Genomic DNA, 13,989 nt, shown 5'->3' on the forward strand with positions numbered 1-13,989 from the left:
TAAAAATATTAATGTTACAGGTAGCAACTGACATCCTCTATGCATTTTTTAGGTGGACTAATAAAATGGGACATTGACTTAAAAAAAAGCTCATTAATAGCAATGCCTATGGCCTATTGCATCAAGAAAAATGCAGTAAATGATTCAACAGCCTAACCTTTAAAGTACACTTACTTGTCTGTGTTTTTTCCCCCATCAGAAAAAGGCATTGCGAGAAAAATGGCTCTTGGATGGCTTTAGTTCTCTGACTCCAAAAGAACAAGAAGAAATGCAAAAGCAGAATCGGGAAGACCAACAACGGACTCGTGAGCTGGAACAAGATATTTTCAGGTAGGGTATTACCCCTGTCCTATGGCTGGGTTCAAATGGTCTCTTCTTAAGAGTTCTACTTTATCTCGTAAAAGATTAAAATGTCAGCAAGGGATAAACATATGCAGTTTGATACACAGAATAAAGCAATCTGTGGTGTATTTTCTAGTCAGCTAGAATTAGAGAATACTCAATGCAAGCTTCTGTACTGTGAATTTTATCAAACTGCATGATAAATATCTCGCAGTGTAGCTGTTTGTTTACTTCCAGATACCTCTTTTATGCTGCACTCAATAGACATAAGCCACAGTACATGGGCTTTGCTCTGATAGCAATTGTTGAATCAAAATTTCAAAGTAACAGTAAATGGTTTTAAAAGTTCTTCGGTTTCCCCAGGTCCTGCACAGCCTTTAACTTCTGACTTCTGCCGTAACACAGGAAGCCAGAACAGTACAAGCTGCCTAGAGCTATTGGTATCACTTGCCTTATTTTCACTTCTCTTCCATGCTGTTTTGTCCTCCATTTACTCCCAGAAGCCTGTTATAGTAAAGATGTTCCTACAGATCTCATTGCCAATACCCTCCCTACCACGTAGGGCTAACATCAAACCGCATGTCTCACATACAACACCTATGGACATGATTCTGTGTGCTTGTTAGATGCAGTTCACCTCTCCCATATATCACAGGGCTCTCTACACAACCAGCTCCTTACCTAGGCCCAGGCATACTGACTGGTACTTCCCATTAGCCCCCACAGAAAAGATGAAGCATTCTTGTTTCTTTAGATTCTGCAAAGTCTCATCATCTTTTTTGAGGCTTCTTCCTCTATTTCAGCTCAATAGCATCTTCCTCCATACTCTCCTCTTCCCCCACTGTCCTCCTACACACACTCTTTTGGCAAAGTTGTCACCAAGATTACCTCCTCCAGTTATCTCCCACCCACTTCCCTCCTTACTTACTCCATCTCTCTGACACAAACGATAATTCTCTTGGCTGACAGGCAGCAGCCTAGTGCTAGTTTGTCCTATAATTATGCTGACTTCTTGCTTGAAAGCACTTTTCTCAACAGAGCAGCTTTTCACGCACCTCTGTGGAATCCTTTGTTGCAGTGGTAGGATGTAGACAGCGTGCTCTAAAAACATCCCAGCAGGTTGTGATTATGAAGACACGCAAAAGGGGTCCCTATGACAGTGTGATCACCAGGAAAGAGAGCCATGTGGGTAAGGACTGGCTCAGGAGCAACGGGGAAGTTGTGCTGAGCCAGTAGTTCCCCACCAGCCCACTGGAAGCTCAGCCCTTCTCCAGGCATTGTGAGGATAGGCTAGATTTTCAAAGTCCTGTTGACTTTGAGGAAGACCTCAAGCTTTAGCCAAGATCTCCATTATGCCCTAAGAAATTAGAATGGGAGATCTTTAAAACTACTTTATTTTCATCTGCACTCTTTCCAGATCATTTGATGACACCCAAGTAAAGAACAAGCAATGCTATTATAGTGGAGGTCTGTGAATGTCTATGCCACTGAAAAGGAAAGCTGCTGAACTGCTGACATACTGCCTGCCTCAAAAAGTGAAATATTTTAGCAGGAAGTGTACTGTATCTCCCGCATCTAAATCTAGTCTGTCACCTCCTGACAAAGCTATAGGGTTCTCTGCACCCGAGTCATCGTAGTGTGCTGTCTCTCAGCAGCACTGGCAGTGGGGCTCTGCTGTCATAGGCCTGGGAAGACTTGGAATGCAGGGACAGGACTTAAAAGCCTTCCTACAATACTGGAGATGTCAGCCAATAGGACCAATTATTCATGTACATAAAGTCATTTTCACCGATCATTCACGCACTTAATGTCATTTTCACATCTTGCAGAGTCCTGGGTTTGTAACTACAGTTGTAGAGTTTTTTGATACTGCTTTTGTAACTATTGTCCACGTCAGCTCAGTGGCCTTAACATTTATTTCCTCTGAGACCAAAACTGAACACACATAGTGAGCTTCACATCTTTGAATATAGCCATATAATCTTTTTTTTTTTATCATGACTAGAATATATCACTGTTACAAATAGTAAAACAGTAACCGTACTAGAGCTTCAAACCTGAAAAACTCCTTTAATTTATGTAGGTAAATTAGCATCACAAAAGAGTATTCCCTCTGCTTTAATTCTAGTTTGGAACCAAAAGTTGACAAGGGGCTATAAATTTTAAAGTTTATCTGAATTAGAAGCTTCCAGGTCTTTTAAAAGATGCCCACAGTCATTTAAAGAAATATCTCTAAATATATTTTGCTTTAAGGAAGGAGCAATGAAAGCACCAAACCCACCATTTGTCCCCAATTGCTTTCTTAAATCACAACATGGATCCTGGAGTAACATCTCAGCCTGTCTCTTTTTTTTTTTTTTTGATAATTACAAGGACTAATGTAGGCATATTCTGTAAATGGAAAGCCTGCACATTTAGTACTGCATTACATGACTAAGAGCACACACATTATACCAAACAAGGTGGAGGTTCCTCAGCTTAAACACTTGATGTGTGCCTGAGCCTTTACAGCCTAACTATAGGAATGTTACAGATGACTGATATTCTGATCATAAACCAGCAATTTAAATCCTGATGAAAATGAAATTCAATCAGTTTACTTGCGACTGGAAGCACTGTGAAAAAAATGCAGTGTTTGATTGTAGTTGCTGGTCTTTCTCTGCTTATTAAAAATGGTATTATTTTTCCAAGAATATAAGGCTATTTGCTTTACTACATTTGCTTAACAGAACATGTGAATGGTTCCACTTTTATTTTCACATGTGCTGCTCTTTCATGGCAATTTATCTTTTTCATGGTGAACTAAGCATTTCCCCAGCCATTTGTTGGTAGTACCAGCGTTACCAAGAAAGTTTTCCTGCCTGTGACCTTCTGCTGGGAAGCTCCACCAAATTACTTCCTCCTTAAAATGATTCCTACTTCTTGACATACATCTGAAATACTTCAGATTTATTTGTAGTGAAATGAATCAGACAAATAACATCAGTATAAGATGAAAAGATTAACTGACAAAGAAATTATTACACAAAATGACACCCTGTCTTCACTCTTACAATAACAACTTCGCAAGTATGATGCTTCCTAGAAATTAAAATCAGTGTAGAAATGCTCTTAATTGCATTCCTGAGCCACCTTGAATTAAGAGGACTTAATTCACCATTGCTGAAGTTTTAAAGACAGTTTAGAGGTTTATAAGGCCTTAATATCAAAAGAATTTTTTTCGTTACTGATACACTTACTTCCATAACCAAACAACCTACACGCCTTAGAGTCTTCGGTAGCTTTTATCTTCATGATACCCAGAGGACTCAGATAAGGACATTTGGTTTTACAGATGGAGAATGGAGGCATAAAAACATACCTGGAGTCATGTGGGCAATTCCCTCTGAACTGGGAATTTAAGCAGGTTTATTCACATCAAGCATCTTTTGCTATAAATTATAGTCCCTCACACTCCTTAAAAGCTGTCTAGCAAAGGTCTTAAGAAAAGCATCCATGTTGCTTTCCAGATACCATTATGTTTTGTTTAGTTATACCCAGCCCAGTTTCAACCAGACAGAAGCAATACAGAAACCTAATAATAGAGTTCAGTATCAACAAAGTCCACTAAAAAGCACAAAATACCATACAGTGGTAAAAAGCACAAGTACCATACAGTACTTGCACAGTGCTTTTCCTATGCTACAGATAATACCCAAGCTAACAAAAGCTTGCACGACTAGATATATGTGAAGTCATACCTTTCACCTGCCCTGTAAATCAAAGATTGTTAAACAGATCATGTAGACACATGTCACGCAGCAGCAACAATATATATTATTGAGCAGCTTAGTAGAATTCTTTCCTCTGGGCATCTGATTATTAAATTTCACTTGATTCAGATTCTGTCCACTAGGATGATTATTCTGCATGGGTTTTATCTTCAATGAAAAAATTTGAATCACTTTAAATACTTATTGAATACCCTTAGACCAGTCTTTATTTCTGCCAAGAGGACAATCACAATTGTAGGCAGATTATTTACAGTAGTGGCATGGGCCTTTCCATCACCCTCCTAAATGGGACCTCTGGTTTGAAACATCTTTTACTTGGGTGTCAAACAGAGCTAGTGTACATCTGCTAGTCAGTTTAGATTAGAAAATTTTTTTATAAAAGGGAGAGTTCTATTCTTTGTATCAACAACAAAACAGTGAATAGCGAGTGACCTGAACCACCGTGCAGACAAATAGCTGAATGCTCTGGTTAAAGGCAAAACCAGCATTTTACATTACCTGTCCTGTTCAGCCTCTATACATGGCAGAAGTTACAGCAAGCCAAGTGAGCCTGTCCTTGGTCAGGGTACAAGCTGAATGAAGAATTTGGAGTCCCGTTTTATCATTTAGTTTTCAGCAAATGGCACTCATTCTTGATGGAATCAGTTGCTAAACAGCATACCTAAAAATGCACAAACATCATCACAGTTAACTAAAATCCATTCAATGGTGTGTAATGCGATACACGAAGGCAGGCTAAGGCTAGATGGACTCCAGAGCTGCAAAAGCATTTGACTTACCTCAAAGCATGTGAGGACTTGTTAAACTGCCTTTTCCTCTCTGTCCGGTGTTCTCCAGGTGGTAGCCTCCTATCTGCTTTTCATTCTTAAGCTGTTTATTTTTATTCAGGGGTGGCAGTGGTGCCAACCCCAGCAGATTAGCTGGTGGCCAGCAGTAGTCAGGTGTTCCCCGTAGAATTTCTTAATTCAGCTACTATTTTGGCAGAGAAACTTCCAATTGAATATCTTGGCTTCTAAGGTTCCTTCTTTCATCCACACCTCCATACTACTTATTTTCCCCTCTCAAATAACAAACGCTACTCGAGGAGAAAAGGACAAATATCCAAAGGACTGATTTAATCCAGTAGCTATGTCATATTTCCCTTTCTCAACAAAACACAGCAGCACTGTTGAAAGATAGTTTTTTATAATTGCTATGTAGCTGCTAGACCCTTTCAAGATAAATACAAACTGCAATGTGACTTCATAAATGTGTAATTGATTTAGAAGTTTAAAGATTTGAACACACCAGAAAGATTCTGGCCTAACTTTTCAGCTGCACAAAGTCAAAAGGACTTTGATTTCTTTGAACTATATAGATTGCATCTTTTGAAAGTTTCCTTTCAACAAACTCCAGCGTGCACACTCACAACGGCCTCTGAAAACGAACCATGAAAGTTTGTCTCTATGCAAGTACGAGCACAAAAGAGATACTTAAGGTCTAGATGCAATTCCCATTACATGGGTCTGAGAATTTTTCCCTAACCCCATTGAGCACTGAATCAGTCGTCTTAATTACCATATAAACTGGGTGTTGGTATGGGTGTGAGAGCATATATAAACTTAAATAATACTTTTCTTGATCTCTCAGATAACCATATGGGGTTTATAATCTTTGATTTTGGGGGGTTGTATTTTCTTTCTCTCCCCACCACCCTTTTTTTTTTTTTTTTTATAAATCTCACTCCCCTGGTTGATGTCTGGAAAAGTGGACTTTCTTTGCTAAATCTCATTATTTTACAGCAAGGTAAATGATAGCCACATCTAGCGTCTGGTAACATCCACAAATCTGTATAATGGAATTTATTACCTTCCTGTGGTACTCATATGAAAATGCAAGAAAATACAGACTCTAGGTCAAATTCCATCCTCATTTTTCTTTTTCTCCCCACCCCCCTTTTTTTTTTTTTTTTTAATACCTTTCCAGGATTTTTCCTCCTCTTCTTCCACCTGTGTGCCTAGGAGTGTTTAGAGTCCAGACCTAAATAAACCCATAGTAAAGGTTAATTATTCTTCAGTTCATTATGCTTCTGTGAGCTTTTAATGATTAATTTTTGCATTAGAATATTGCAATTAAGTTTCATGTAAAAACAGGACATTTCAATATATTAAAGAAATACTACTATGTAAGAAGTGCAGAAATGAGGCATGTGGTCACTGCATTAGTTACTTTTATAGTCCTCCAAGAATGTTCATCCCCCTCATTATAATATTTTTAAATTTTAGCTCTATAATCAGTACCTTTGATCAGGTAAAGACATCTTGCAGAGATCAGGTCCAAAATGTTAGCTGCTTTTAAATATTTTTTTAGCATTTACTTTCCTCCTGAATACATTTTTCTTCACATCTCAATTCTGAGTTCTGTGATACCTTTGTGTTGCAGAAAAAAAAAAAAATATTCTAAGTGAAAAAAGTCCACATAGTATCCTATTATTTGTAGTAGCTCTACAAATCTGAGTTTAAACAGGACAAGAGCCACAGTGTTATTCAGACTCCCCAAGCAGTCACACAAGGAGATAAATTTGCTCTAATATGAGATCAGCTTATAATTGCACATGCATCATAAAAAAAACCTGTGAAATGGTATTCTCTTTTTTTTTTTTAAAAGGAAAAACATAGCTGCAATACATTCTTTCTGATCCTACTTTGAAAACAGTGTCTGAAATTTATTTTTCAGGAAGGAAACAGAAAATGAATATAGGCCCCCACAGCATTTTCTCATCTCTAAGCAAATTTTCTTTCCTACACTGTCTCAAAAAATGTGATTACTTCCTTGCATTAAGATGTAGGACTCTAGTATGCAGATTCCAGGCTCATGACTTAATTTATTTGTCTCTTAATTTTATATGTGTACTTGTACATATAATGAAAATAAGCTAAGTCTTTTGTTGTAAGAAAGCCCCACTAATGTCCATATGCACAATATGGTGAATCTGCAATGTAATTCTCTGCCCAGTATTAAATCAAAGGGAATTGTGATTGCAGGCTGGAGAAGGAAATTGAGGCTCTGGAAAGAGAGGAAATGGAAGTCTCAGCTAAGGAAGAAGCAATTTTAAAGAAACTCAAGTCTGTTGAAAAAACAACAGAAGACATAATAAAGGTTAGTGCCAAATTACTTCAGAAGCTGAATTAATGACTTTTTCATCATGATAACCAGGGAAAGGGGAATTAGCTGGATCCTGTGAGTGGTCATGAGCTTTTGTCTAAAGTGACAGCAGTTCAAAGGGGTCAAGATGTTATACTGTTCAAGTGCCCAAACGTCTCCATTTGCTTGTTTATGGGGGTGTGGGAGCAATTCCCATCATTAGTCATCCATCACACATCTCATAAAACCAGCCTTGTCACTGGCACCAACCAGCAACTTTGTGTCTCAGCCAGAGAGACAGTCTCTGTAACAGGTATGGAGCAGGCCCAGAGGCTGATGTGTTGGTGCTCCTTCAGGTGATGTGCCCAGCTGAACCGCATCCTGCTTTCCCCCAAGTCCCTGAGAGAGGTCGTTGTCAGTCATTTGTCTTTGTCAAAAGGTCATTTTGATACTTGAAAATCATCTGAAATCATCTCAGAAATAGAGTAATGAAACTGAACTTCAGTTCTCCAGTTGTTCTTACACACACACTCTCTCTCTAAAACTATGCGGGGAGAGAAGAGCAACTGGAAAGCCAAAGTAGAGCCTTTGTAAATCTTTAAAGCCAGCCAGCCTGGGCCACAGCATGAGGCTGTGTCACTGATTAATGCTTTGTAATGTCCTGACATTCCCTGTGTGACACTGGCAAAAAAGGACCAGAAAAATTTCACTTTCTCCCTTGCCATGCTCCAATTGAGCAGGTTCTACTTTTAGCCCCTTCTCAGCACAAGGCCATGCACACAAAAAGTTAAAACTCTCAGGTAAAGCAAAGCATTCTCCTCTTAACATCTTAAAACTGACTAATCACATTTATTGTTAATGGTTCTCTTTCCTAGTCTGTGAAGACTGAAAAAGCAGAAGTTGATAAAGGTATGTTTAGTCAAAAAAAAAAAAAATTAAAAATGTTCTAGTAGAATGCAGTGAAAACATACTAAATGCTTTTTGGGTTGTCTTTATTCAGAGTCAGCAGACTACATATACACCAACATACCTGACCTTCCCAAGCATTTCAGGCCTTCTGCGCTGAAGAGTACAGCACATGCTGCCACCGATGACGAAGAAAAGAGAAAAGGTACTGCTTATTAATAACTCCAAAGATTGTCCATATATAGAGAGACTTCCTATGAATTGAATCTAATACAGTTTAAGGGAAGGATAAACATTACAGATACGGGGCAATGTTGTTCTCATTTAAGCTGTGTTATGTTATCAGTGAGGTCATCAAAACTGACAGGTGGGACACATTGAGAATAAGGATTGAGTGTTTTCAACACTGACACTTCTTTTCAGCACTTCGTTCCTCTCTACCTGGTGTAAGTTTAAGTAGTTCCTCCCTTCATATCATACATTTCATATTTTTTTTTATCTGCACTTACACCTACTGGGCAGCCAGAAGCAGTCTGGTTATTTCCCAACTACTCTAACGCCTCCAGACCTTCTGAGTGCCCAAAACTCTTTGCAGCACGTTCTTTCAACTGCTGCTACTGCCCAGCAAAACACAAAGGGCCAAGGTTAAATCTGGCTTTCTCGGTCAGTCACATAATGAAAACTGGCTCCTCAACAGCTTATTTTTCCTCACAGAATTAGATACCATTGAATATATTTTTTCAAATTCCAGTTTTGACAGGATGGAAGGGGGCATTCAAAATGAGAATCCAATATATTGGTTATATATGTGATAATTTCACTTATTTGATAATTCATTCTGACAGTCATTCTCTGTCACTGTCAGAACTCTTCTATAATATTCCTTGCAGCTGCTGCATTATCACTTTAAGCACTTGTTTCTCTCAACAGCATTGTTTGCCATGGAAATTAAAGTTGAAAAAGACATGAAGACAGGGGAAAACACAGTGTTATCAACAATACCTGTTCCCTCAAAGGAGTTTAAAGAGACAGGAATTAAAGTCTATGACGATGGCAGGAAGTCAGTCTACGCAGTGTCCTCAAATGGCAGCACAACACAAAATGGGATGGATGAACTTGCTCCTGTTGAGGTGGAGGACCTGCTACGGCAGGCAACTGAAAAAAATTCCCAGTCTCCCACAGAGTATCACGAGCCTGTGTTTGCAAATAAATTTTGCAGGCCAGTTACTCCTCAGAAAGACAAATTAGTGCCTGGACCAAAAGTGGAAGACACCCACAGAAGAGAGATGAATGGATTTAGCCACCATCGGACAGAATTCTCCTCCAAAACAGAGCCCTTTATGCAGCAACATAAAGAGAATGGGCTTGATCTTCCAAAGGTGACACAGCCAAAGTCTCCCTCTCCAGTACTTTCCCACTCAGAGAATAAAGCGCACACTAATCCTGAGAACAGGATGATACATAATGAAGAAAGAAAAGCTGCACATGGAGAATTAAAACCTTATGAGAATACAAGAGAAAGACATAATGAGACAAGATTTCAAAGTCCCTGCCATCTTAATGAAACATCCCCTGCACCTCAAGATGAGGAAGATGCTCAATACAGCGTTGTCCAAGCTGTGCCATGTTACGTGGATGATTCTGAACCAGTAACAATGATTTTCATGGGTTATCAGCGCGTTGACGATGATGATGAAGAAGCAGACCAAAAGTTGTCACGATACGATGGGGTTATCCGTGCAGAATTAGTTATTATTGATGATGATGATGAAGATGATAGTAAATCTGAGAAACCAGCATATCATCCCATAGGGCACTACAGTCAGGTTTATCAGCCACCAAGCAGGAAAATCACAGAAGTCCCACAAATGAACCCCGTGAGCAGTCTGGGCGCGGGCCTGAGCAAGGTACCCCACAAAAACTCCATCTCCCTGCGAGAACAAGAGGAACGCTTAAGCTCACCAACACACCGCGCTCATCTTCACAGCCAGGTATCTGGAGACGGCACCGAAGACCCCTCTCTAACAGGTAACAGAAAAGGACAATCATGTCACTGCTGTTCGCTCATGTAGCAAACTGACACTACTCTTATCTGCTAGCAACTGTTTCAACTTTACTACTACTATTTCATGGACTAATATACAATTACTAATGATTTCTTTGCTCTTGTTTATTAACAAATGCCAATCTGCATTTTGGTATTGTTGAATTATTTAATCTTTAGCAATGCACTAGTTACCATATCAAAATTTGGAAAATAAACTATCTCAGAAAAGCCATTTCTGTAACCTTCACAGATTAAAAGTGGTTCTCTTTCAAGTGACAATTAAAATTTCCATTAACGCTACCTCAATTAGCAGAATTGGTTTTCATTTCTACCAGGTAACTACAAGCATTGCTTCTTAACACTGTCTCCTCACTGGAATGATTTTGTGCCTGTCTGCATTCTAACTACATCCTAGATAACCCAAATTGCTCCTTAAATCAGAAAGGCTGTTTAATAACTAGCTTTACTTTGCATTTGTCTGGAATCAGCATCGCCAACCTTGCCTTGACAATGTTTATGCAAGTTTTACCGTTCCTTCATTAACCTGCGTAAGATTTTTTATAACCTCTGAAAGACAACGAAACAGTTTTCATCGCTATATGTGGTTAAAAAAATAACACTATGGATTTATGTGTGTTAACGCTTTTTATATTCTATTAATACTCCAGGTATTAATTTCTTACTATAAAGTTTTATAATAAAAGGTTGAAAGAACAATAGCAAGATCTTCCAGAAACACAGAAAACTCTTCTGTATGATTATGTTGCACTTTAATGCATACCATTAAACTGCATTTAAGTATATTTACAGAGCAGCAGATTTCAGGCAGCAGTCACATTCTACTTCAAGGAAAGAATACTGAATTACAGGAAATCAGGGGTTCTGATCCCACAGTCTCTCCCTGCTCCTCTTCCAAACTATATTCTGAATAATTTTGCAGTTTGGCAACTAAAGTGTAATTTTGGGCTCTGCCTAAAGCTACACTGGCAGCCCAGCATTTCTTTACTAATACAGGTAAAGCCAGGAGAAAGGGTGGTCATTGGACCACATAAGGAGTTTCAAGTATTTTTGCATCAGTGTGCACTGACTGGGAAGAGCTGTTCAGTAAGTAACGCTCCCAGTTTATAGGGGTATCGACCTCGTACAGTCATATACACAACAGCCTGAGATATTCCAGCAGTGCTGGACAGCCTCTCTCATCAGAGGGCCCTGCACTTGTCTGTCACTGAAGAGGGCCTTTGCTTCTCTCAAGCACCAATCCTGCCATCTGTGCACCTCTGTGTGCCCTCTGGCACCAAAGGCTGCTGCCAGCAACTGAAAGCAGAAGTAGCTGGTACAGGTGACATAAATCACTCCAGAAATCGCTCCAGCCCATTATATTTTGGGGATAGCTGCCTATTTCCCCCATTACATATGCCTAGACATATAATGAAGTGAAACTCCCCCACCCACCAGCTGGCTGCTACTGAAACAATTCATTCATCCGACAGCCCCCTGCGTGGGTGCTCCTGAACAGATCCTGGGAAAGAGGTTTCCAAGAAGTAACTAGGAGCTAGCAGTACCATTTGGGTGGGCCATGTACAGGCCACGAGAGGTTAGCTGAAAACCTCGATCTGTACCAATCTTCACTTATTTGTCTCCTGAAAAAAGTATCTGAAACTTCTTAATTTTTCCCTGCCGCTCAGACACTCTCGGAACAATCTAGGTTCTCTCTCTTTTGAGGTTAGTGGAAAACAAACACTGACTTTCACGGAAGAGGGACAAGTGTAAATGTAGCAGACACACTTAAGAATCTGTTCCGTTAACCCGTATTTGGTCTTACCCATTTACTTTACAAGTATTCTACCAAGGAGAAAATAACCAATTAGGGAAAAGCTGGTCCCAATTAAATTAAAAGCGGTTTGGCAACTGCCTCAAAAATACACCCCAACAGTCAGCACTGCCTCCAAGTGAGCCTCTTAAGTGCCCAGTAAAATTTGGAATTAAGCCATATTCCTCTTTACCCCTCCACCTATTTATTGGCCCTCCCTGGGATATTTTGATCAGTGGAAAAAGCCAGGAAGTGACTCAATTTTTCCCAAGCAGTCCTGTAATCCTACTGCGACTTCTAAAAAAGAAACAAAACCAGGAAGGCCTCTTAAAACTAGAACAATGTATTACACACAGCTGTTTCTTAGGGAAATAAACTGTTTTAAAAGCAGCCACTGATGCTCAGCCTAGCAGGTTCACCCTAAACACCATCAGTGAAAAGAGGGGAATCAATTATTTTTGGTACCTCATCCTTCATTACTAAAACAACAAACGGTACAACAGGAAAAAATAATCCTCTCTGAAATGCAAGCTTTGGGAGGCAATTGTAGCATTTGAACATTAAACAGGCACTGAGAACTCTGAAAGAGAATGGAAAGCAAGGAAGCATGGTACAGACCAGGGAGACTGTCCCTCATGTAACTATCTTGCTTTAGGAAAGAAATGAATCTTCAGATCAAGCTACTGAAAAAGTTAGTGATGGCCAAGGACAACTAGGAGGCAGAGGAATTGTTCCATGTGCCAATCTATATAGAGAAATACCAGATTAAATTAGCTTTCAGTATGCCCCCAAACTGACAGAAGCGTAGGACATACTTTTTGCCCTATAGGAGCAATTTTCCTTTCCCCATGAGCTTGGTGGGGGACAACATCTCAAAGTATGTGCCCTCAGAAAAACCATACAGAGAGAACATTGACAATGCTATAATCAGGACATGAGGGGTTTGCATTATTAGAGCTTATTTTCTTCTTTAAATTTCAGTCAAATGAATTAGCGTGCAAATGTTTTGAAGATTCAATACTCATTAGGGAAATTAAAAGTCCTTAGAGGGGGAACAAAGGCTAGACATAGTGGAATGAATAAGGAAAGGTAAAACTGAAGCTGAACAGGCAGTAAAACCTACTGACAGCGTGGAACAGGCTCTCATGGGACACAAAGGTCCAAGGCTTTTGGCACGTAGCTAGTCTAGGTGACCTCCTTTGTTTTCCTTACCACTGGAATATGTGCAATCTTCAAAAAACACAATAGTGACTTAGCTCAATTTGCATTGAAGAAAATTAACATACAAAAAAACTTTTAAATAGAGAAAGATAAATGAATACCATCTGTTTCTGTAATGCATAGAGCAATACAAAAAATGGACAACTTGCTGTAAGCAAAGCATCAGACTGACTGTTCTCTCTGAACACAACCAGGACTTGAATCCTTCAGAATTCCTCGGTGTGCAAAAAGTACTCGGGGTCTTTGCAAGAGCTAAGGTTAACATGGGTGGCCCTATGATATAAAGTTACACTCAGATGCTTCTGATTTGCAGCATTCAAAACATAACTCGAATTGGACATCTGCTGACATGCATAAATCAAGCAAACAGCTGCTTTGACCCCCGTCTCCCAGTACAGAGACATAGGCAGGGTGAAGGAACAAGACATGCTATTTTGGGTGACTCTTCAAACTAACAGGTCAGAGAGCTGGAGATTATTCCCACTGCATTCTCAGATCAGCTACGTGGTGGGGGAAGGCTCTTACATATCAAGCTGCAGCATTATGCTGCCGTTCTAAAAATAGCCTTAACATTTAATCATCTGCCCTGCACTGTCACTTTCAAACTAACCCACATCATACCCAGTGACAGACAATACCCATGCTGATGTTTGTACTGATACCGAGTTATTCCCTCAGACTTAAATCAGGAATATGACTAACTCCCGCTCTGACTCACTGCGGCAGGAAGACAGGAAAGGCTTCTGTGAACATCAACACAAAAGAAA

General features: G+C 39.6%; 1 protein-coding gene and 1 long non-coding RNA gene across 2 annotated transcripts in view; one reads left to right on the forward strand and one right to left on the reverse strand.

The window, feature by feature from the left end:
• LOC106886345 overlaps positions 1–9,284 on the reverse strand; it is a 34,503-nt gene extending 25,219 nt beyond the window's left edge. Inside the window, exons 1-6 of the long non-coding RNA XR_001411636.1 lie at positions 9,147–9,284; positions 8,269–8,319; positions 6,395–6,523; positions 6,073–6,134; positions 4,895–5,190; positions 4,614–4,776 (exon numbers count right to left, since the gene is read on the reverse strand). This is a non-coding gene — a long non-coding RNA (uncharacterized LOC106886345). The remainder of the gene's footprint in view (positions 1–4,613; positions 4,777–4,894; positions 5,191–6,072; positions 6,135–6,394; positions 6,524–8,268; positions 8,320–9,146) is intronic.
• The window catches only part of PALMD (palmdelphin), a 56,155-nt gene that overhangs the window by 40,162 nt on the left and 2,004 nt on the right, over positions 1–13,989 (forward strand). Inside the window, exons 4-8 of the mRNA XM_014939162.1 lie at positions 200–330; positions 7,139–7,253; positions 8,114–8,147; positions 8,239–8,349; positions 9,075–10,172. Coding sequence (XP_014794648.1) covers positions 200–330; positions 7,139–7,253; positions 8,114–8,147; positions 8,239–8,349; positions 9,075–10,172 — 1,489 coding nt within the window. The remainder of the gene's footprint in view (positions 1–199; positions 331–7,138; positions 7,254–8,113; positions 8,148–8,238; positions 8,350–9,074; positions 10,173–13,989) is intronic.

Source organism: Calidris pugnax, unplaced genomic scaffold (genome assembly GCF_001431845.1).
Source record: "Calidris pugnax isolate Ruff unplaced genomic scaffold, ASM143184v1 scaffold18, whole genome shotgun sequence".
Taxonomy (NCBI): domain Eukaryota; kingdom Metazoa; phylum Chordata; class Aves; order Charadriiformes; family Scolopacidae; genus Calidris; species Calidris pugnax.